The sequence below is a fragment of the Clavelina lepadiformis genome, chromosome 3, assembly GCF_947623445.1.
Source record: "Clavelina lepadiformis chromosome 3, kaClaLepa1.1, whole genome shotgun sequence".
Classification (NCBI taxonomy): Eukaryota; Metazoa; Chordata; class Ascidiacea; order Aplousobranchia; family Clavelinidae; genus Clavelina; species Clavelina lepadiformis.
This window is the reverse complement of record NC_135242.1, coordinates 14,600,535-14,626,631: the sequence shown is the minus strand read 5'-3', so window position 1 is coordinate 14,626,631 and position 26,097 is coordinate 14,600,535. Positions and strand designations below refer to the sequence as shown.

Genomic DNA, 26,097 nt, shown 5'->3' with positions numbered 1-26,097 from the left:
ATTTGATTTTGAAAAATCACTTTGATCAAAGCTAAATTATGTCATAGAAGACGTTAAAAGAAGGTTTGAGTTTTTATCAGTGATTTTATCTTTATTCATTTATACTGAAAGCGATCAATATCTTAGTGGCACCAATTTTAAGTGTTAACGATAGCACCAAGTTGTTTTATATAGTTTATCTTTTTTATAGATGTATTTAGATTCACTAAATTGTTCCATTAACCAGATATCAATCCTTGTTCAAGTAATCCATGTAATGAATGGTCTATATGTGAAGAAGCTGAACCATATCAATATAAGTGCTTGTGCATGGATGGTTTCACAGGTAAAAGTCACCATTCCTACGTTTACAAAACTTTACAAATACATAGATATTTATTGTATATTTACAAAACTGAAATGTTTCAGACTCTTACTTTATGCTTTCATCAGAATATAGTGAATCAAAATTCACTCTATCCAATGATAAAATAAAGAAAAAAAGGCTTTGTCAGTGAAGTCTAAAGCATGGCAGACTTGAACTGAAGGTAATGGCAAGATAAAACTGTAAATGTTAACTCAATCATGGTTCAATTAATTTACACTTTAATCATAGTGACACACATCTAGTAAACTAAGATTTAATACCATGCCTACGAACTCAGTCAATCTTTGTTTGAGTTCAAGTTCAAGTTCTTCAAAATTATTAAGTTCGACTTCACACAAATGGCAAATTTTTTATCAATCTTGGTTATTCAACATCGGGTCATGAATATTTTCTTTCCTTTCTCTTACCAAATCTTACTATATACAAGCCCTTAGTGGGTATATTATGTTAACATCACATGTTCTGCAACTTACTCTATATCGTTATGTCATTATTGATGTCTTAAAAAGGTTACCATGCAAAGGTTACCAGAACCACCACTTTATGTCATAAAAATTTTTGTCTGATATCACATAAAATGTCAATAAAAATGAAAGTAATTGTCATTTGAAAAATGTAATTGTAGTTTATTTTTCACACTCTCTTATTGTTTGTGGCATGTTATTTTTGTCCTTTCCATTTATTAAAATATGGGTAGCGTAAGGAAATATTGAGCATGAATCACTCAGGTTTATGTATGTTAAACAGGTGCAAAATTTTTAATTTATATACGAACACATGGTCATCTAGTTAAGTCAGAGTATTTTTGTACTGAAACGTATAATAACTTCTATCTCTGGCAAAAGAATACGTTCCAAAGAAAGATTTTATTAGTTTAAAATGTAAATAACATGTCAAAATTGATTTGGTTGTAATATTTGGTAGGCCTAAAGCATGTTGATTCTAACTTCTTGATCAATCCCTCTGCACAGTTTGCATGATGCATGCCCAGGATATTAAAGAGAAAAGCGAACTACAGAAGAGAATGTGGTATAGGAGACAATATGCATCTGTAACATCTCATACGGCATGCTAGGTTGCAAGGCTCAAAGTGATCACAATTTTTCTTTATTTTATAGTTGTAAAGCGGGTCTGTAATGAGAAAGCAAACGATATTGACATACCATAACCAAATAACTAATCTAATCACTACAGGGTAAAGCATGCTAGCCTTTAGTGTTTTTGCGCCAGAATTTGAAAAATGATATCTTTTTTTCTAGATTGCTAAGTTAGTAAACTCAGATTCGATCGATTTTTCAGTTCAAGTTTAGTAAAATTACCGAGTTCCTTCGAGTTTAAGTATGCATTCCTGTTGAAGACAATGGATTATGAAAATACATTGCGACAATAGTGAGGTTTAAGAGAAGATGATTAATTAATAAATCACTTTTGCTGTTGATGTGTAGCTTAAGGTTCCCAGGCAACACTAAAAGTTATTTAATTTCATGTATTTATTTTTTGCAGTGCTTTACCCATTGTACATAGATCCATTGCATTTATGAAATGAAAGAAGTAGTTACAGTATCAGGTGTCATAAAGAGTAAATTTTGCTTTAACAAACAGGCTAATTAACAAAACTCTTTTAGCTTTTTCTCTCGAATTTGCTGATGCATTGCAATTACATTTGCTACATGAATGTGGCAAGGGTCAGTGCAAAAAGATCTATCATGCCCACTGTTATTGCACTTACTGTACAAGCTGCTTCTTTGTTTTGCTGAGTCAAAGACAAAATATTGACCAATATTAGTAGTTTTGTGTGTAAACTTATACTTGAACATAAGTTTGAAAATCGAAATACACTCCTGTATACCAAAGTCATGATGTTTGATTTCCTTTAACAAAAGGTATTCTGTAAGATCATTTTGTTTGGTTATCTTTGTCATTATCAGACTACAGTGTCAAATATTTTGTTGAACTATTATAAAAAATGCAAAAATTTTGATCTTGCAAACCTTTCAGATTGTTGTAGTTTTACCGACAAACCATTCATTAAAACAGGTGAAAAATGTGATGAAGAAGTTGACGAATGTTCAAGTAATCCTTGTTCTAATAATGGAACATGTATTGATTTTTTTAATTCATTCACATGTATTTGTTCATCGGGATGGACTGGAAAAAGGTGTGATTATTGTAAGTTGGGCTCTAAAAATTTATAATGGAACAAGCTTAACTTGTTTTGTAATATTTTGAAAAGACTAATCCACTTTGCATGTTTAGATGTATTTATTTGTAAGAATGTGTTTTGCATATGTATCTTTGCAGTATGTCTGTATAATGTAATTTGAAATGGAATTAACCATAATCAAATTAAACCCCCAAAAAGTTGAAAAATCAAATTGTATTTCTTTTTGTTTGTTTGTTGTTGCTTGTTTAATTCTGCTTTGGATATGGTAAGTTCCATTGCGATAAATGTCCTGTAAATTTTAAACATCTAATAATAATTAATCAGAGTTTGTAGTAAAATATAATAACACTGTAATAAAACTGTCTTATTCAGGTTCAGATTATTTTCCCAAGCTTTTGGTGGTGGTAACATGCATTCGTTAACTGTAAGGTGACCTAAGTTATGATTCTTTATTATGCAGATTTTTGGTACACTATTATGCACCACAAAACTGTAGAACAACTGCTTCGTATGGTTTCACCTGTCAGGAGAACTTGTACACAACAGTTAACTATGAAGTGTGGTTATGTGTTACATCAAATATGGCAAAACCAAAGGAACCTTTCGAATGCATGTACATAAAGCAAAAATCTTGAAGTTGTTTTACAAGTTTTAATCAAAATATACTGAGAGTCAAAATGACTGTCAAGCTTTCTGTCGCATCGCATTACTGTTCCCACGAAGAACACTGAAGCATTGCCATCCTTTATCCACTCAATTTTGGAATGAAATCATCAGAATAATTCGCCTAGTGTTTTGTGTGATATATTGCTAGGCTGTGTAAACTTAGCGTTTGTGGTACCTTTTGGAGGAGCAAGCGAGTCAGTACAGTTGTGCGATTTTTTAAGGTTATGGGCAATGTTTTTTCTCTGCCTACTACTTAGCATTTTAAGTTAGAAAATAAATTTTACCACCAATGCCATTTTGAATGGTCTTCAAAATCTTCATTACGTTGCAGGCAAAGCAGCGTTCTTAACAAGTCGTAAGTGACCCGGCCAATGGTTAACTTTTTATTGCTTGAACCTCAGTGAAAAAAGTTTGTAATCGCTGAGATGGAAATTTCGTTCTTATAGACTAAGGTATTAATTTTTTGTGAGATTAGGCTAATCGATGTATTTACCGTTACTAGCCCCAAATTATTTACCCATTTTGTAGTGATTGCAAATAGCTATGTTACCTAAAGTTTTTACACATACGAAACTCAAGTATTAATTTATATTTTACAAGAACAATTTTAACGTAATTGCTATGTGTCACTACTATCAATTGGGAATCTATTTAACCTTTGGGAAACGATTAACTCCAAAGATTTTAAAGATTAAGGATATTGTTGAATAAATGCCTCAATAATGTCTTCATAGAATTAATCTGGTGAAACCTTTCAGATCTCAACCATCTAGCGGCCCAGTGCCGGTCTGTTAGAAAGTTTTACTGGACCGCATGGAAACAACACATTAGTAGCACAGAAAGAATGTTTATAAGTGTGGTGCTCGTTGCCAACAAAATTCAAGTGAACAGGCTTAATCATCATAATTCATTATGTAGTTGTAACAATGGACTTTGTTTTTCGCTATTGTATAGTCTAGTTTTTTTAATAGCAACTATTCGAGGCAGTGAGGGTTTATGTTATGGTCAAGCAGTCAGTGTCATTTTGACTGATGAGTTGTAATAAATTTGTATGCCCCAAACTTTTGTTATTTTTTTGGAAATCGGTCTGCAAAATAATGCCTGATATAAGCCAGTCCGTAGTGCGAAAAAGGTTGCCGACCCCTGATCTTCATAGCAGAAAAAATATGATAAGTTAGTACAGTATTAGTCGCATTTAATTAGCTCTTTTAATTTAGTTGAAGTAAAACACTGTGTGTGGTGTGGGCGGCCAGAAATGAGTATTTTTAAGGCATATTTAAGTGCAGGGACACCTTTCTAACAAGGATGCCATGCGTTAATTAAGTGTAACCTAACTTATGATTGGTGTGATTATACTGGTGAATGTAGATGCTAAGTTGCAGCCCATTGAGCTTAGTTTTAGCTGTTGACACTTGCCTAGTTCGGTACAAGTAATTCCTGTAAAGACTCAAATGCTTCAATAGCGCATTTAAAGTTACCTGTGACATTTATATACTAAAAATATGCATTACTTTCTACTAGTTAGGGCTTAGAGTTTAGTCACATTTTATGAGTTGCTTGTGGAATGGCATTAGCTGGTAGCAGAGTTGAGCACAAGCGTACTCAGTTTTGAGCGAGTTCCTCTGTTAGGAGCAACACCTTTTTTTCAAATTAGGAGCAGAACCACAGGCACACTCTTTTCCAAGAAGTATCTGCTCATTGCTCTTCTTTTTTGCACAAATAAACCTGTGAATGCAAGAAAATTTTTTTTTTTTTACTTTGTGATCAATTGTATTGGTAGCAACGTTCTTCAGACATTTTACTAGCGTTGGTAATTTGCTTTACATAATAATAATTTAAGCAATATTTGCTCTGATAGTGAAGAGTATGACTGTGGGCATTTGCAGTTCTAGGTTTTTAATACTCCACTGTTCTATTAATCATTTGTGACAGATGTTACCAAAAGAAAATTCTTCAACATCGGATAGCATAAAATTTCATAACATTTATTAAGCTACATTTAGACACAAGTTCTACAATGCAAACTGCAACTTATGAAAGCGTTTTTTAGTTTTTAAAAATACACCGGAGTGAAATTGACTTGCTAAAAACAACGACAGCAAGAGCTGAAAAAAATGGGCGAGCTTATTTTTATTGAAGATTGGAACAAGCGACACTAATTTTTTTAATCGAGGAATGTTAGCAACGCTCTTTTTAAAAAACGGTTGCTAATTTCTGGCTGGCAGTTAGTGGGCATAGTAACTAATCGTAAAGTCACTTTGTAAATTACTGGAAAAGTTTCCATTTGTTCTTAAGAATCACAATAAAAATTGTTGTGCAGTATTAGCAACAACTGTTGATCTGGACTCCAACATTGGTAAGCTGTTTGCTTTCAGCATACAACAATTTTGGGTTAGTGGCTAACAAATTTTGGTTACCAAGTTTTTATTAATCAAATAAATTTTCCTACACAATAAATTCGGATGGTTTTTACCCTACAACTAATTACGAAATGTCTTTGTTGTAATATATTAAAAAGGCATGCTAGTGTCTGTATCACTATTACACATACTTGATTGAAACGTCAGCCATAAAGCATGCTGATTTTCTATTGTAACGTCATAATTGCCACCACCTTTGTCAAAGTTAGCAGTAAATTTGCGATTCAGTTTTATTACAAATTTCACCACTCAATGTTGAAAAATTCTTTCTTTCTTATACTTAACTGACAACTATCCATCGATTTAAAATCCAAACAAAACTGCGTCCAAAGACTGCAAAACTTCTGGTTTAGGATTGTCAAATGTTACAGAAAAAAAACAAGACTCAATTACCATGGTTTACCAATTTAAAGAAAATATCCCTCTCGTAAGCAAAGTAATAATGCCACAAATGGCTGACCAGATTAATTTAAGATGCGTAAAGTGAACCTAAGTTATATAATTTACGAAAAAAACGTTTACCTTTCAATATGAATTTTCATTCGTTATTGCGCATATGATTTGCTAAATTTAAAATATTGAGACAAAATTTGCTCCAGCCATTTACATAAGGGTAGTGGTGAAGTGACGAGACAAAAACCTTTTTCTATTTCTGAGTGCCGACACTTACTACATGCTCAACCCTGTCAGCTATTTTTGATTATTTTATGTCGTTTGGATCGGCAAATGATAAAATTGTATTTTTAAACAGGTAACTTCTCAAAAAATTTTTTTACTTCAGTTGTTACAGTACTATTGTTGTGTTTTTAGTGGACAATTCAAGTAAATGTTCAGAAAAACCCTGCAAAGACTATGAAATCTGTGAAGTATTGGGTAATGAAAAAGGTTACAGGTATGTCAATTAATCTTTCTGCATATAAAGTTTTGTTCATTTCAAAGTGCCCCTGGCCATGAAGTTATCATCTTATTATCTTTCTTTAAAAGTAAATGCAGGGATGGCAAAAGTAGAATCCTAATGGTTTTTAAAATAAAGATAGAAAATCTAGAATTTAGAATTAACAATTCATATGTTCTAAGTTGCAACACAGAAAAATAAATGCAATTTATGATTCAATTAAAACAATCTTAAGTCCTAAGCAGCCCAGCACTCAGTAGCAGATTTTAACTTTCTTGTTTGAAACCCCTGAACGTATTATAGACTTACATGCCTACTTCTAAAGCGATAAATGCTAGCCCAAAAAAGCAACTGTGGGTTTACATACGTACCAATTTGTACCGTGCAAAATTGTTTCATACTACAGTACTTGGGATAAATGAACGCTAAACGTGAGCTTGACGAAATGTGACACGGTTAGTTGTCATGAGTGAAAAGTTTATGACAGTACCCGGGTACCGAAAAAAAAACCTGAGGCCTTGCCAAAAACTTCTCGGTGTTACACAAGATTAATCACCCCATTGCCATGTGTCCAATGCAAGATAGTTTCTCAATATAAGGCTGCTATGTCACCACAACAGAACTTTTCCTTTCTTGTCTATCCAATTGCAACAGTAAGCACACCTTGAAAGTGTGTGAGCAATTAATGTTGAAACAATACGCGAGAAAAAAATAACGCTTTCATTCATATACATACATTTGTATGTCATTCATTCCTCCAGGAAGGTGAAAACGTAAGTGGGCTTATGGGTAACAAAGGATTTTCGAACTGCAAGATTCAATAAACCATTCAATTTGGATTCGAATACCTGTGTATTCAAATTTCTACTTTGGCCATTTTATGTATTGTTTTGCTTTTGGCGTTTTACAACTATATAGTTGTTTTTTTCATTTTGCTCAGTGGTGCTACTCAGTATTTTATGCCAGTACCATAAGTTACGACACCACATATAGAATGATGTCATGGTAATCTTTGTTGCCTCACAAATGCACTGTAGATAATGGCTTGTAAAATGATTCTTGAAGTTTTTTATTCGGGGTAATATTTGGTGAAAACATCTTAACATTCATCCTTGCATAAACCACTATTTGTTGGGTACATCTTTCGTAACCTTATTTGGGTTGACCAAAAAAAGTCTCATGTGGAAGATCATACAACTCTACATTAAAAAGCTACTAAAAACTGTAACATCACATACCATGAACTTTAAACTATGGTAAAAGATCATGTTATTTGGGACATGTTTGTACTCTCTGGGGTCGACCACCTTGAAACACAGAGAATGAAATATCCACAACAAAAGAAGCAGCAGCGCCACCAGCACCTGGAAATTAACATTAATGTCACAACTTGTCAACAAGAGAGAAACTTTGTGAGAGACATCGCTGTCTGCAGTGACGTTTAGGGTAAAACCATGCAGATATTGGTTGATCGAATAAACGAGGCATTACCTACCCTGTATGCCAGCGTACAGGCCCACTTTTGAGCATGTACAAATCATCGCAAAAATAAGCAGTGGGCTTACATATCGAGTAAAAAATGTTATCTAAAATTTTCGTTCTGGCTGCATGAAGTCATTACTGCCGATATAACTGACTTGTATTCTTCCCTAATCAATGTTGAATAGACAACGCATCAAAATAGTTCTTGATTGCGATTGCACTGTTGCACTTTCACCTTTCCGCATGATTTCACTTGCCGATCGTGATCGTGGTTAGGGTTTCAAACTGAAACTGAACCGTTAAACCAGTTTGAGGAGATGTATTTTGAAAACTGAACTGAAACTAGAACTGTATTAAATTTGTCTGAACCTGAACTAGTGTAGACTAAGAGAACAAACCGAACCGCAGCCGAACCTTTCTCAATTATAACCACATTTTCAGTACAATAATTTTATCCAAGAGTTATTGAAAACGTGTTTCCTTTGCTATTTCATAACTTAGAAAACCTAAACTAAGAAATAGCCACTTATAATGAAATTCCTTGAGGTATCAAATTGCTACTTAGGCAGTGTAGTTAAAGAAATTTATAAAAGTAATTAGCTGGATAATGTCATTTGAACCTAGAGCAAACATTATATCAGCAAGGTTGTTGAACCTAAACCTGGAGCGGAATGAATGTGTGCACCTGATACAAACCTTAGCCGGAGTAGGACTAGTAAAATAACCTTTTGTAAAACCTGAACCAGAGTTAAATCGTTTTCCACTGCGGTTCGACTCCCTGGTCGTTGTCATGATTCTTTTTTGGGTAAAGCAGATGACGTTAATGTTTTTATTATTTACGGAACTGAATAAATGCATACATCTGTTCAAATTCATTTAACAGCGTAATAAAAAAAATCTTTGCAAGTAGTTAGTAATAGGCTAGGCAAAAGAATTATCCTCTTATCTTATCAGGTTATAAGTTTGCAATAATCTAATCATGTTAGCAAAGTTTTTGGAGGCCTGCCTAACCTAAATGAACTAATCCACTCATAGTTAACAAAAACTGTGGAGATTTAGGCTAATAGACAAAATAGGCAAAAACAATTTAACTGAAATTGATAATTCCAGAAAAAAAATTGACTCTCAGACAGGACCAAAAAGCAATCTGTGAGGATTTAGGTGAACTAACGATTCAGATGTATTACAATTTGTTCTGCATTGAAGATGTTCACAGAATGTATGGGTTGATAGATTGGTTGGATAAGAATATTGAAAAAAGATACCAAAGTAAATTGCATGAAAAATACATTTCACCTCGTTTACAGATGAGTTGTTTTATATTTGTGATTAGCTTCGTAACTACTGTTGTGCTTGTTATCATTTTGAAACATTTGTGTCACCTCTATTGATGACATACATTTTTAAAATATCTAATCACTTGTAGGTTTTAAACGGCTCAAGCAATGAGGAATCATTGCTGGGTTGAAGTCATACAAAGACTGTCCTCATTCCGTGGATAAAGGTTATCATACCATACTATAGTCTATTTAAAATTGCAGAAATATATATGGCTTACACGCACATTGCTCCAAAAAAATAAATGAAATGTTGATAAAACTTATATTTAGGTGTCTTTGCTCACCTGAAAATAAAGGTGCGAACTGCAAAGACAGTATTAATAGTTGCGAGTATAATTCCTGTTTGAATGGAGGAACATGTATAGGAGCTAGCAAGTCCAAGTGGTACAAATGTAATTGCAGAAATGGATACTCTGGTCACATTTGTGAAGTTGGTAAGTGTTGTAATAAATGGAATAGGTTTGAAAAAAATTTCTTGCAGAGAATGAGTTACAGCACTTATTTGTGTGTTTTAAGAACTGTTGAATGCCAAACATGCATTCTCACTTTTTTTTGTTCTGTCGTATTTTTATTTTTCTCTGTTGTCAAATGTTATAAATTTATGATTCATATGCTCTAAATTATTTGGTAGCAAAGCCTAATCAATATGGTAATTTAACTTTCAAACAAGCTTGCCTGTACACTTCTCATCAGCCGACTATTTAAAAATTTGGGTTAGGATTTTTAAAACAACAGTAATATTTGAAACTGCAAAACCAAAACAAGACATTAATTCGATCGTCAAATAAACCAAAAGAAAAAGGAAAAAAGCATGTTCAATATGGTCGATATAGAAATACTGCATTGTCTTTAGAAACAGTTTTGGATAGGAAAAAAATATACATTGCATACTTAAAAAAGAAATAAAATGACAGGTGGCATGTGGCATGTGGATGGGCATAATCTTTAGTACTTTTACATCATATTTTTATAAAAATCAATAGAGCCTTAAGAGAATAGGAAATGCATCGTGGATGTGCAGAACTTTCTTAATGAATTAGGTTTTTGGAAAAGAAAATTTTTTAAATGGTTCTTTGGAAGTGGCAAATCTCCCACTCTATTACCATAGGAACAAAATATAACTCAGAAATTTAAATAGATGCACTATTGTAGCCAGGATTCTCCTTGGCCAGGAAACCTCTTGCTTTTACGGCCAGTCGATTAGCCTTTTTCTGCTCTCCTATCTTTTATGACCATTCCTTTAATAAAAAAAACGTCTTTCTTGTATTAAAACCAAATGTAGACTGAATCAACCCTTCTTCAACAAACCACAGTATAATCAATTAATTATCACTAGGGTGTGAGATTGGAAATTGCAAGCAGCGTAACATGCTTGAGGAAGAGTTGTAGGGAACAAAGAAAAACATGTAAGTGTATCGTGTATCTATAACTACAATTTCCTAAAAACGATAAAAAGGGTCACAAATGCCACAACGTTAAAATATTACTAGACAATAACAAACTACACCGCAAAGTAGTGCCTTGAAAATTGGATTATATAACAGTAAAATCCAGTGCTTCTTAAAACAAATGCATAAAGATATTCTCGTGACACTATTACTATTTTTTTTTTGATACAAATGCAGATCAATATCTTAAGCAGATAAATCTTGCAAAAAAATATCTTAAGCACAGCTCAAGTCGCTGCAAGGTTTGTAACGCCTTTCCTTTGTCTTTTATTGTTGGGAATATTGAAATGGTAAGGGAAAATAGAAGACAGATTAGCCTCGATCACTTGCTTTATTGTATCCCTATCAGTGATAGCTTACCTTGAGAAATATATACTAACAATTTGGATCTTTAACAATTCGGCAGCAGCTTCAAAAATTTTGCCAATAGTAAATGTTTTAACTAAGAAGCCAAAATTTTTGTTTTGAGATATTCTTTTAGGGCACATAGGAGCAATACATAAGTCCTTATCAACTGATTAACTTAAAAAACAGCTTTTAAAAAAACTGGCTGCAATACCTCGGTTCGATGTGTTCTGTCATTGAAATGCGATTTAACATGAAAAAAATCGCTGAGCATGTACTGTGTACCTGCATTTAATGCTTAAAACAGAGAAAATGACATGACCGATTGGCTTAAAACGATTCGCACGTAAGGAGTAATAGCAACGTGACAATGCCCCAAAAAATTTTGGCGCAGATGGCACTACTTTTGCCGGGAAGATTAAAGGTTGGATACTTTTTGAATAGACCTCGTATATTAACAATGCCGACAGGCGAGTTATACTTTAACATCTCATTATTGTGTTATATCAGTATAGTTTTTAGCTGTTTTTACATACTGTATATGTTTAGAGGTATTCCACTTACAATGAGTGACATTGTGTAGTGTTAATGTATTACCGTTGTGCCACTTTTGACCCTTTTTGGCAAGCTTTAGATACATGTAGACGTTTTACTTTTTCCCTACAACTCTTTCCCGATGCATGTTACGCTGCCCGCGATTTCTTATCTCGCTGATTAATAATGATGGATTGCAAGGTGGTTTGGTGACCAAAAGTTGACTTTTTATTATTTTATTTACTGACTATGATGCACAACACCTTTGTTTGATACTAAACATGCTCGAGTTAAGAGTTAGAATGTTATTAAAAAGCTTGAAGAGCAACGATTGGCTATATTTGACTAGGCATTAAACGCGGATATACTGAAGGTATAGGAATTTGTCATAACACCATAACTTCATGGGCGCAAAGGTCATACTTGTCATGTTGTCAAGCAATTTGACTGGTCTACGACATAAAAAGAGCTTTGATCTATCTCACAATGTTGGCCAGGACTTTTTGCGATTTTCTTTTGCCAATTGCCACCTTACCACAAATTATTTTTCATAAATATTTTACTAGAATGTTTAGTTAATAATGTTCTTTCATCTGAAATCAGCTTGTTTTTTTCGTATGCTGTAATCGATATATGCTTTGAATTTAGTGTTGCATGTAACTCGAAATTTAATGACACAATTTATGTGACCGTTAGTAATTACAAGGTTTTTCCTGCTCACCGCCCGCATTTCTTTATGGTGATACTCTGATATCACTGTTGTTTATTGGCAAAACAGGTTTATAACACAAATAATTGCTTAATATTAAGTTTCAATTTCACAAAATTTGCATTTCTTTTCAATGGCAAAAAAGACCTCTTTTCTTCTTGTTTTATGTTAAAGGCAAGTTGAAGTGTTATTTAAATAAAGATTATTTGTTATAGTTGTTATTAATCGGACTTAATTTCTGACAAACATTTTCCAAACCTTAATTAGTTATTGTAGCGTTATCGACGAAGTGTGTGATCTACTTTTGCATGAGAAGCGAAAGCGATATTTTTCGTGTACTTCGTGCAGTCTGATATCACTTTAGCAGTGTCACTGCCATACTTTCCATACTCGATTTACCTTTGTAGTAATAGTTATCAAAGGACGGTTATTCTGTCACATTACAATCTGCTATTGCCCGGTTTCGGAAAAGCAATGTGGGCCAAGAACTGAGTTCAGATATCGCACACATTTCAATTGTGTTTACGCAGCGAATGCATACAGATAAAAAGATAGTTATCCACGTTTAATGTGCATGTCATATACCAAAAACTAGGTTGCATAATAACATAATTTGTAACAAACGTTCCAAGCAGCAGGTCAATTACGTAATTTTCTTAATTATTGTCAGTTACATGCAACACTATCAACATCTACAATTCTAGAAGATCCTTACTCTCTGGTTCTCTTTTAATTATTTTTGGCCAATGTCACCAAAACAAAATTATTCAGCATAGGATTCCATCAAATTTAAAACAAATAATGATAAGCAATTACAGTTGGAGTTATAGCCATATAAAGCAAGTTTGACGTTTGCAACATACGAATATTATTAATGTTCGAAAGTGTGTCGGAGTAAAAATGTTTAATTGTCAAAAAGAGCGTCAGCGATATAACATAACATCTTTATAGAAGACCATGAGCACGAGCGACGCTCTTTGTTCATTGATGACCGTGAGGGGCGTTCTTTTTACAAGAACGGTTGCCAGCTCTGATCTAGTGCATGTGGACTCTGTCAAGTGTTCTGTGATTACTCGGATTTGAACTAAAAACTGTAGATTTTTTAATACTTTTCAATCAAAAACTTAATCATTATGTGAAATTTAGAATGTCAACTCAACCAAGATTTTTGTTATTTATTTTTGGAAATGTTCATAAAAAAGGTCACATTGTTTATAGCCTGTGAAAACCTAATGTGCCCAAATAATTTTTATTCAAATACACAAACATTAAAGTCGGGGTAAATAACATCTAACACTAGGTGACCTGAAATTTCATTCCTTTGCAAGTAGCTACAAGCTTATTAATTGTTTACCTCATGTACCATGCCGAATTTGTTGAAAGAGACAGAAGAGAGTTGTACGCGTGGAACTCATGCTATAGACGTTTGTATGCACTTAATGCTGAAGCAATTTCCTAAACCGTGGTACACTTAATGCTGCAATATTTATTAAACAAACTCATTGGATGATATTTCATAGTGGAATGAAGGAAGCGCGGTAAACAAGGAGCATAGCGAAGGTCAGCGTTAAGGAGTAAAACAAACAAATAAAGAGCACTATCTATAATGTCGATTTAAGCCATTAGTTATAGAGTAGCAGTTTGCTACAAGTCAAGTAATCCTATAATGTAAAATCTACATTTGATTTTAACCTAAACATTAAATTTTGAGCTTTTTAAGTTTAAAACATATCAAAAACAACTTGAAAGTGATTCTTGATTTGCTGTACAAATTTTTGAAAATTATTCCTACTGATGTTTTTCTCATCAAAGTCAAAATAATTCTATCGTATTTGTTCATATCACATTCATCCCAAACAATTAAGTGTGTCCCCATTGTAATAGTACAGGGGTGGGCAAACTGCGGCTCTCCGGCATGGTTTTTGTGGCTCTTCTAGTCGAATCGTAAAATTCCAAAAAATTGTAAAGGTTACAAAGAGTACCGTTTATGAGCGTTTCTGTCTATTTTTTTCTATTTAGGCCAGCATTTCGTTTATGACGTAACACTAGACATAGCATCCGACATTGTTTTCAGGTATAGATTCTATACTCTATGGCAAAGGTGGTCAAAGTGCGCCTCGCCGACATGTTTTTTATGGGTCTTCTAGCTGAAAAGTAATATCCCAAAATGACTACTAATAATTTAATATAATAACCAAATTGACAATCATTACTAATTTTGCGGCTCGCTGGTGTTTTTATTTTTCCGCAAGTAACTCTTTCATTGAACAAGTTTGCCCACCCCTGTAATAGTACATTTCAATTGCTTCATGTCATATTATAGTTATTTATTTAGGTCCTCCACAATGTGGCAACCCAGGAATTCCTTATCTTAGCAAAGATTTCCATTGGACATCTGGATCAACACTTAAATTTTATTGCACTGAAGGTTATCGTTTGTTAGGAGTTGAAAACCTTACATGCATGAAGAACAACACATGGACAAATGACATGCCTCTTTGTATCGGTAAGAAAAAATAGATTGTTTGACAACAAGCCAGAATTCCATGGTTTTTTCAACTTCATGTTGTATTTTGTAAAACTTCATTTTATTTAACGTAACAGTGTAGAAAACCAGTAATGTTGTTCTTTATTAGTTTTTACAATATTTTGGATAAATTTCAGGTTTTTCATTTGTTTGTACAAAGTTCCCTTATACTGTACATATTTGGATATAAAATGACTATGGACTCCCATGTTGTGTTGCATAGCCTAATTTTGCAGAGTAATACTACAGCTACTGTTAACTTTTAACATGAAGCTGAAGCGAGATCATTCTACTGCTTTTAAAGCAAACTTAGCTAGCTGAAAGAAACTTGATTGGTCATAATCCAGCAAAATGTCCATTTTGTAGTTATCTCAAATGTACCAACTCCGATAAGGAATTTAAGGCACCCCTTCAACTTCTAGCTTCTTGATGGCCTTCCACTCTAATCTATATTCCGCAGAGTTGTGTTGCCTTTAGGTTTGGGCTTCCTCGAGTAATAATAACAAAGATCAAGTCAGATTTATCAATCTAATATTTGTAAAGATCTGATAATAATTTTTTACGTGCAACCATAAAAATAAAGCTATCAATATAAGCATGATATGTTTTTTGTATCCATGTAAAGTGTTTAGTTATCTTAAGTAGCAAAGGTTTTCCTCGATGCGCTTATAAAGTTATGTCAAGAAAGGCACAATCTACACAAGAAAATAAAATTTTACCCTAGGTTTTAGCATGCACAATTAAGCAATCTTACCAATGACCAGGCAACAGTTGTGCTCATGTGAATGATAAAAAAAAATAAAAAATATTATGTACAATTACCCTTCTAAAGGCATTTATAATATCAGTATAATTTTGGATGAAGTTCGAAATTCATCGAATGGAATTTTTGGCTTCATAATACAGTAGAATCCACTTAATATGACTACTCGCTTTATATAACCATTTTATTATTCTCCAAAATTTTGCTATATAAACCCTCCATTTACTATGAGCAGTCTTCGGATATTATGACCACTTTTTCAGATTTTTCATGTCAGAACTTTCGATTATTGTTACCATTCAGATATTGTGACCGAAATGGTCTCGTCACAAGGTGGTCATAATAAGCAGAGTCTACTGTTCCAGGATTTACAAAGTAAAACAAAAGCATTTGGAATCATTTTTGATATTGTTTAAATTGGTGCATGTGAATTTCTTTTCCACCTCGTGTCATAATAACACAGCCCAACAGAAAAATATTTTTTTTAGGAGTCCAGCGATTTTGCAACGGGTTTAGGGTAAATTGAGGTCGCTGAATCCGAATTTGGCATTGGTTTTGCTGAATTGGTTCTAGATTTCGAGATATGGCTATTTTTTTATTTCAACATTTTTCACTATTTCTGCCATTAGTGACAGTGTTGTAGCTACCACGTTAAAGTTTGTGTTTAGGTTGGAACCTCAGAATAGACTCAATTGAGATTCTCATTAAATAAACCTTCCTTAGTTTTTGATGTACTAATAAAAATACGCTAATTTCTCCTGATTTCTTGAGATGTTTAATGCACTGAAGGCAAGAATCGTTGTCCTTGCTATCATCAAGTTTGCTTCTTTCGAGTTGTAAGTGGAAAGCATTGCTACTCTTGAAACTTGTAAGTTGCATAGGTATGCAAAGATAACAGCGTACCGGACTAGAGGAGAGGAACTTCTACCTTTCTTCAGTCAAGATGCAGACTTTGTATTTTTTAAAGACATACCTGGACTTTTCCTCAAAATGGAAGTCCTAGACTACAAACCGGAAGACTGGCGATTAGTTATAGACAGCTCTAACAGAAGTTTAAAATGCGTTCTGTGGCTCATTGGCAATCACTATGCATCTTTGCCAATTGCTCATTAAACAAAAACTGAAAGAAGAGTATGAACAGGTTAAATTTGTTTTTTACGGAAGATCTGCTATGACGATCACCAGTGGTCAGTTTGTGTTGACTTAAAGATGGTGGACTTTTTGCTTGGACAGCAAAGTGGATACAGTTAGTATCCCTGCTTTATGTGCTTGTGGGACAGCAGGGAAAAGACCCAGCGCTGGGTAAAAAAGGCATGGCCCACAACAGAAGATCTGGAGGTAGACAAAACAAATGTGATTGAAGAACTATTTGTTGCAAGAAAAAAGATCATTTTACCACCTCTCAATATCAAGCTGGGGCTGATGAAATAATTTATAAAGGCTTTAGATAAAGATGGTAATCGTTTTAAATATATTTGTAGATGTCTGCCAGGACTGACAACCAAAATTTGAAAGCAAGCATTTTTGATTTGCCTCAAGCTCGCAAATTAATCAAAGATTTTGGTCCTAGGCAATGAATTATTTGTTGGGTTAAGGATTTACTGTAGAAGGAAAGCAAAACTTGTTTTGATTTCGTAGCAAATTAGCATATCTCAATGAATTTATTTGGAAAAAGTTGGAAAATAGTGGAGGAAGTAATTGATGCTTGGCTTTGAACATGATGGTGCATATTTCACTTTCAAAAAATCTATTAATAGATAGAACATTGCAATCCTTCAAGGAATTTGAATAAACTTTGGTTTTATAACCACATATTAGCTCAGCACACTTGTTGCATGTTTTCTGATTATCTTTCATAACAGATTGTTGGATATATCTATATCAGTTACCAATATTGATACGTTCAGTTTAATATTAAACAAATCAACAAGAAAGTTTTCAAATTGATGGTAGACAGTTGGGATGTTTTCCTCCAGTCAGTTATGTAAAATCAGGCACTTCCTTCTGCTGTATTTTACCAGGTCATCAGTTTGTTTTTCCATTTCACTTGCCATCTTCATGGCAACATCAATCTTCTTCGAAAGACCTGTAATCTGAGATTACAGGCTACTGATCTCCTTAGCTGGAGAACCTGTAAAAAACGGAACAGCAGCAAAATTTTTTCAAGTATGGGTAGAATCTATCTTACTGTTATCTTTGTCTACTTTCAACTTTGGTACTTCGCTGGCATTCTTTAATTACTTCCATCTCTTCCTTGATGAAAGCCAGAGCCATCTTTTTTTCTTCCATCGATAGTACTTCATACTTGTTAATAATGCAAAAAAGTGGACAGGTACTAGGCAGTATTATCAAATTTGAGGCTAGATTTTAAACAAAGGCCTTACATAGTTACTGATCTCAAGCATGTGTAGAACGCTCAAGGCACCGGCCATACTGGTATCTGACAGGTTCAAAAGAATTTTTAAAACATGGTGTTAAGGAGGCGTCAAACACCAAAAAATGCCATAAAATCTTTTGTTTGTTTATTATACAGTAAATTTACTAAAAGACTGATTACTCGAAAAATCCCCCATGGGGCTCTCTCAAATTTTGTATGTCAATTTTGTATGCTTTGAACTACTATTCCATAAAATGCCATCAAAAAACCATGATTCAAACAATTTTAGCTACTTTCATGATAATTTTAGCCTAATTCTGCACGCGACCTGGGACATTGAAGCGCTCCAGCTGCTAGGGTAATTCCCAAGCTTGAAAACAACACCAACCACGCTGCATTGTGATTGGTCTAAATAGGTTTTTTAAAGCCCTATGTAGGACGTCCAACAAATTCATAAACATCTTAGTTTTAGGTGTTTGCCCCTCCTTAAACAAACTCCAACTTTTTTATTCAAATATTCCTGGGTTGAATGCTTGATGGGCCTTTTGTTTCATCCATATAAGCCTGAAGTCCAGATTCGGGCCACGGTCTGACAAGTAACCAGCCTTGTTTTAAGTATACAATGCTATGTTTCAGTGTATTTTCTAGCCGTCTCTTGAACAGGAAAATACAAGCCATCATAAAACATGTCATGGCCTTTCCAAGCATTCGAAATGCAACACTCTCACTCGACATACGTGCTTTGTTTTTTATGGCAGCTGATGTACACAACTCTTTATCATCCTTGCTTTTAACACGTGGTGCCTCACAAGTGGTTTTTCTCGTTGTGTTGTGCATTGCTTGCTTTGTTTTGATAACGTTTTGCATTTGGCTGTTTATGAAAGGGTAAGTACAATGTGTTTATAATAATTAACAACAAACTATTTGATGCTGCATTTGTAGTACAATGTACGTACCTGAACTTTTAGTGCAATGTGTATAACATGACCAATAAGTAAAAGAAAATTTGAAATTGTTTCCCCCCATACCATAGTATTAACTGTTTTACTGGTCTTCATTAAATACCTTCTTTGACAGAGAGTTGCTTGATCCTGCTAATCGGGACCAGTGTTTGAATACCAGCATTGTAAAATATTAATATTACTCTATATGACTAAATATTTAGGAAACATACTGCACTAACGTTAGTCAAATCTTGATACATGGAAAGTCAGAAACGAAAGTAATAATTTCTTAAGACTCATTGAGATAAATTTTAGGTTTTTCGTACCACAAAAACATGGAAGTTATGCCAAATACTTTCAGCATTTTTTATATGTTATACAATTAGCATGATTTTAATTTGATTTGCCACTCTTGTGGTTGCTATGATTGTTTTCATTAGAAAATAACAGTATTAAGAAACGAATTTTGAGAAAGGTTATTTTTGTTTACAGTTGTTTTCTTTCATTAAAATGTAAAGTTGGTTGTACGTTATTGCATTTAAAAGCTTAATGTATTGACTAAAATTGTTAACATTTGTTGGCTGTTGTGTTTAAGTACCCATTGTGGTAATTTGCTTGGTTGCAAAATCAAGTTACATTTGAGTACGATAAGTATAATTTTTAGTTACTATCTGGATACTTTTATAAAACTTTCTTGAACATAAATGAGGTAATGAACCAGCGGAGGTCATGTACAGCAATTAAAAATCTTGCGAATCAACGAGGTGCAGGAGGGGCTGGGTTTCTTGTGGGGCAGTGTGGAAACAGACGGTAATTTAAGCTTCTGCAGGGTTTTTGTAAAAAAAGACCAGCAAGCACTTTTACAGTCTAGTTATGTTTTCTAGATTGTTTAGACAGCTTCATTCTCTCTCATGTAAGCAACTATTTTGTTTTTGTGACCTTGTTATTCTATTGTATTGGTAATTGCATTTACCGACTTGTCATCAACATGTATATGGCACAGGAACATGAGGCTGACATGGTGTAGTACAATGACAATTTAACTTCGAAACATCTTTGCCTGGAACGTATCATCGCTGGCATGTTTGGGTATCAAACTTCTTGAGTGTGACTGTCATCTTTTGTTTGAAGTCGTACCGGTACCAGCCCAACAAGTACTTGCTTGGTCTTTTAGTTGACCATATCATTAAATGTTTTGCTTCAAGGCACAGAAAGCTGGCAAGGTAAGGATTCAAACCTTAGATCTTTGTACTTGGCCCATTACCTCTAGACCAGCAAGCCGACATTTGCTGACTGATGGATGGTTGGCAGTAAATGAAACAATTGAAAAAAATAGTTGACCACTTACGTAAGATAGGATTGGCTTGGCTCTATTTTGGACAGGATTTTTATGTTGTTGTTGCTGTTGGCTCTGCTAAATCTGCAGATCAAGTAAAATAATAGACAATAAACATAACATACACATTGCGGATGAAGTAGATTGGCGATGAAGTTCTCTGAAAGTTCCTTCAAAGATCAGCGTTTTATCAAGAAAGTCGTCTTGGACGTCGGCTGACAGAGCATTCCTGACCGTTGTTAGGACCTAGAACGAGATCGGAATCTTTCTTGATTCCTTATGAGATTGCATGTCTTCCTCCGCGGCACTTTTGCAGAAATTGATTGAAGAACAACTGAATGGGTTGGCAAATAGTGAATAGAATATAAAGCAAAAGCAATCAACGTAGAATTAACTAAGGAATGTAAAAAAATTGGTAAAACAAAGAAATTAAATAAAATTGTCCAATGTCTTGGTGTTGACATGATGCCAACCACCACATGTTGACAAACGAAGTGTATGCTTTGTTAGAAATACTAATTTGAAATATATGCCGCTTCCTTGCTATGCACAAGGTTCTCTTTCTTTATTGTGGTACACAATGATGCTGAAAATGTTTACTGATGAATTAGTTCCAAGCAGATTAGGATAGCAGCAGAGTGTAATTGTAGAAATGTGTTAGCATCACAGGAACCACTTGATCAAATAAAACAAAACAACTAACTTTCCCTAATTATAGTTACAAAATTCCATGTTACTAGACCAGTGGTTCTCAACCTTTTTTGGCTTACAGCACCCTGCCAACCACCAAAAGATTTGGAGGCACCCACATTCAAACCAAAACTTTTCTGCATTAAATAAAAGTAATTTTCGCAACCGTTTTCCTGGACTAGTGATTAGAGCGCAATAACTTGCGGCACCCTTGCGAAACGTAAATGGCACCCCGGTTGAGAACCACTGTACTAGGCAATGTTGTAATGATTCGTTACGTTTCTTGATGACCTGAGTCAAACTAAATAATGGCTCAAGTCACGTTATGACAATTGTGAGGGCAAGAAAGACACATTTAGGTAAAAAAAGCGGATATTTTTCAAAACAGTTACAATTTTTTGTAATAATTATCGATCAGGCTAATTTGTAGACAGCCAAAATGCAACACATGGTGTGATCGCAGAATATTTTTTAAGTTAAAGGCATTGATTTGATTTGACTCAGTCACGTTTTACACCAACTCGACTTGACTCAACTCGCACCTTCAATTGACGCGATGAATAACTCAAATTGACTCACTAGAAAAAACTGACTTTTAAGTTAAACCCCGTTACCAGGTTAAAACATGCATCAAAGGCCGATGCATGTCATGCCTGGATTGAGTCAAGTCAAATAAACATAAAGTTGATTAAAAATATTTAAGGTTCAATGTATTTTAAAAATCGTTTCTATTTTATCCTAAATATCTGTGCTTGTTTTGTTTAGACCATGGCAATTTGGATATCATTTCACCAAAGTTGTGAAGATTAACGACTGATGGCTATCATATTGCAGAAGTATATCGTTGTCAAAGCAGTGCTTTTTCGTAATAATTTTATACTAGGTGTATTGAGAGTGGGCTGTTGTCAAGTGATATTATTCGCAATCACACTTAATTTTCTGTAAACCACTCACAGTTTTTGCTTGAAGGAACGTTACAATATATATTGGCGATTGGCCACTCATTGCGCGATCCAGCTGAGGTTATGCACATTTTGTTATGTTATTTGTAGTTCTATTTCAATAAATAAAATAAGAATGGTATCAAACTTGTTTTTGTCTAGTCCCGGAGAGCCTTGACGATTAAATACAGTATTATCAATTATTATCATTCAAGTTGCAGTCATTGAGCTTATCTGAGTGTATTTTCCTTTTCAAATAATTCAAGCTTTGGATAACTGAAAACGATCTAATAGGCCCCTTCAGCTCCGAATCCTGTGTCTGACATGCCGTAAAAAATCAGTAAGTTAACTCATAATCGCATTTCTCTTTGATAAAACAGAATGTGGGCAGAAACCCCAGGAGAAAAACTCGATGTATTAATTCATCAAAATTAGACGATTTCAATTAGTCAAAAATTCCTTATATTTCAGATAAAACAACCTTTCTTGAAATCGTGTTCATCATTATAAGATTTATTTATACTGTCTCCTTTTTATGTCTGTAATTCTTGGTTTGGCAGTAACCTCTATTTTTAGTATTACAGCAGTTATTTGGGTTGTATTTTTCTTCTTGACTGTGATGTTGCTCAAAATTAATCCAATTTAAATTTGTGAATTGCCTTTGTCTATCCGTACATCCTATTTTTTGCCGAAAGCGGTTGCCGTGAATCAGAAAAGATTGGGAAACCACTAGTCAAATTTGAATTATAAATTTTTTATGATCTTCTATTTCCCGCAATCAATTACTCTTAAAGCATCAGTTCATAGTTTCAGATTAATAATTCTCGCTTGGAGTCAAAATGAAATTATATTATGGCAGTCAGTGCCACACAAATATCCCACACCTAAATTTATTTGTTTTTGTCAGATAAAATCGGACCAGCACCTTAACATTTTACTTCTGTGCGACTTTCTGTGTTCTTAATTGCTTTCCATTTCATCAGTTAACCTGTGCATGCGTTACGGATAAGGTCGTTTTCAATTTTTACAATATCAAACGTTAAAGATTAAGTAAGTTGGCGTTTATTCTGTGTGCTCTCCGGAAAGAACAAGCAACCTTTGGCTGGAGTCTGACAGCTTATCTTTCAGTTATAACATACAGAAACGCAATGCGCCACAATGTGATGAAATTGATTCGAACTAAATAAAAGTAGAAAACATAGTTGAATGTAATTTTTTCTTCGTGGCCAAAATATACTTTTTTTATATTCGGGATCGTCGACAGGTCGCATATTGTATTACGAAATGAGTTAAAAATAAACTCAAAACGTTTGCTTATTATTTTGATTTCTAGTTTTTTAGCTGTAACGATTGTTCTTTGAGGATGTTTTTGTTTTACAGATTTTGCTGATTTCTTGGTAATTAAGTTATCAAACATCTAATAAAATTATTTAAAAAACACGTAATTACATTTTCTTATTTTAACTTACTGTGATTCGATTTTAATGTCAATCTTGATTTTAACTGTGATTTTTTTCTTATTAAGTTTTATTTGGATAAATTTAAATAATAAACTTAGTTAATGTTTTTCAATTTTTATCCTTTTGTTTATGGCCATTTCATCCACAATCATAAATTTACTGAAAAATGACGCATAAATTTCTTTCCGCTTGTTAACAATTTGTGACTAGCGATTGGTAAACCTTTAGACATCAAATTTTAACATGATTTTTATCTCAATTTTTACAAACATGTTTTAATTTTTTGTTGACATACAGTAGTGTTCTTAGAAAAAGATCTTAGTATTGTGAATTTCATCTAGTGGTTGATTTGGGATCTAATTTTTAACTTCTACCTTTTTCAAAGTGTCTTTAACACTTTGTTCTTTATTCTTTATTATTCTTTAATCTTTATTGGTTTGCAAAGTATAGTTTTGGTCCCGAAGTGAAATCAGTAACAGATATACTTTGAAACCATTGCTTTATCATTAACTTTTTGATCATTTGTGAATTAAAGAGGAGATCTCTGTGGTATAGTCCTTCTTGACGATTTGCATTAACATAAACAATAATGATGAAATGAAAAACTTTGATGACTGTTACAGAAAGCGAGATAGTCCTGGTCGACTAAAAGAAAACTGGAATAATCATCTAACTCAGGGTTTCTCAACTGGGGCAAGTTGCCCCCAGCGTTAAACAAAATAATTTTTTTTAAACTCGACAAAATATTGCTTTTAGGCGTCTATTTCAAAACTTCATATAATTGCTTTCCAGCAGTTTTATATATCTTTTACAGCAGTATTGTGTTAAACAAAGAGAGGAGAATTTTAACTGTGAAGGTAAGCCAGGGAAAATTCCTAATTCCCTATAAAATTACGTGTATTTTTCGGAAGCACCTTCGCAGGAACAGATCGACCAACATGAAGATAACTAAAGTATCCTGTGTTTGTAGAAAGGCCTAATATCATTGTGGTTTTAGTGAAGTAAAACTGGCAAAAATGCAATTAAATCGGAGAATCCCAGATGGGGCTTCCTGAAATTTTGTATGTCACTAAAGTATGCCTTGGGCTATTATTTCCTAATCAATCAATCTATCACTTTATTTTTCATCAAAAAAAGGGTGGGGACGAAAACTCGAGCCAGTTGTTACTAACACTCGCCAATGAACAGGAAAAAGTGACAAAGCCGAAAAGGCTTAAAACGTGCTCAAGAGAAATAACGTTGATATTTGCTGGTAACAACTAGCACGACTACTAAACCTATAATTAGTTTAATACATAAAATATAAGTTCAAAAAACGAAAATTAAGCAAACGAGCAGGTGGTGTGTTCAAGCAACTGATGAATGAAAATTGCTTCAGTGCTGTACATCAGAGGATGGGAAAAGAAATCCCATCCTGGGCAAGAGCCCGGTTTCTGGTGGCCATAGCACTAAGGAAGGACGTTGTAGATTAGCCCGATTTTGTATAGCAAGAATGCACACCAATGATAATCTTTGGAAGATGTGATGACAATAATGCTCATAGAAAGATGTAAACTTCTCTGGTTCATCGTCAATGATGTACGGAAAAAGATCACGTCACAATTTATAACTGTTGTATTAGAATGTAAAAGTGAAGACCGCAATATAGGGGCCAAAAAGTCAAATTTCGTAAGTTTCACTTTTAATTTTGGCTAACCTAAACACAGGACCTGAAAGTTTTTAACGCACCATTTGCTAGGGTAATCTCCATACTGAAAAACAACACTGGCCATGCTGGCCTCTGCTTGGTCTAACACACTTTTTTTTATCCAATACGTAGAACGTCCAACAAAGTTGTAGAAATCGAAAAATTTTAGCAAAAACGGCTCCTAAAACGTCATTTGAATATGTGCCGAACTGAAAGAAGAGATGGGCTGCTGAATGAATATCAAACAAATTGTATAGCAAATTAACGAACGTTAATTAACAGAAAAAAATTTTCAGCACAGCAAAGAAATTTAAGGTGATTATTAATGACGATATTTATGCTTCTGGGGTTGTGGTATGAGGCTAACTGTGACGACTTACAAAATGTTTTAAGTAAAAGTAAAATCAAGCGAAAGCAAACCGGAAAAGCTACATTACAATAACCTCTAAGTTATATACTGGCAAAGTCATGAAAATAACAACTTAACCCGTTAATAAAATATAATCACATCAAATGATTACACAGGTTCCAAAGAATAGAGAGAAAAATGATATGTTACGTGATGGTCAATATTAGCCCAAATAAATGTTCTCGAGACTATAACAAATCCGTTAGAGGTGGTTATCACAACTTTTATGAACTGAGTGGGTAATTTTTTCAAGGAGAAAGCGAACGGTCACTTGATAGAAACAAATACGTTACTAACTTATAACATATTGATCGAATAGAAACTATCATCAAAAATCTCGAAAAGACTACAATAATTTAGTAACAAACTTCCTTATGTGATAAATTACCATAACAGAGAGACACGTGCCAAACGTAATATTTTCATCGACCACCTGATGAAGCGAGGCTTTACAAAGGCGATTAACAAACGTTTCGAAAAGGTAAAAGAGATTGAAGCACGATTAATCAAATATATTAAGGTCCACGTGATGCTTTAATTCAACGTTTATCACAAAGGTTAAATAAAATATTTTCCGAATATATAATGAATTA

The 26,097-nt window shown here is 33.8% G+C and overlaps 1 protein-coding gene across 6 annotated transcripts in view; it reads left to right on the top strand.

Annotated features, from left to right (window-relative positions):
- LOC143449923 (uncharacterized) overlaps positions 1-22,095 on the top strand; it is a 45,048-nt gene extending 22,953 nt beyond the window's left edge. For 4 of the 6 annotated variants that reach the window (XM_076950262.1, XM_076950260.1, XM_076950264.1 and 1 more), the window contains exons 8-14: positions 227-325; positions 2,405-2,536; positions 6,428-6,509; positions 9,605-9,768; positions 14,694-14,876; positions 18,796-18,922; positions 21,773-22,095. In XM_076950262.1, the coding sequence (XP_076806377.1) occupies positions 227-325; positions 2,405-2,536; positions 6,428-6,509; positions 9,605-9,768; positions 14,694-14,876; positions 18,796-18,922; positions 21,773-21,824 (839 nt within the window). In that variant the 3' untranslated portion in view covers positions 21,825-22,095. The remainder of the gene's footprint in view (positions 1-226; positions 326-2,404; positions 2,537-6,427; positions 6,510-9,604; positions 9,769-14,693; positions 14,877-18,795; positions 18,923-21,772) is intronic. The other 2 variants (XM_076950261.1, XM_076950263.1) reach the window with 2 other exon arrangements.
- The last annotated feature ends 4,002 nt before the right edge of the window (positions 22,096-26,097 follow it).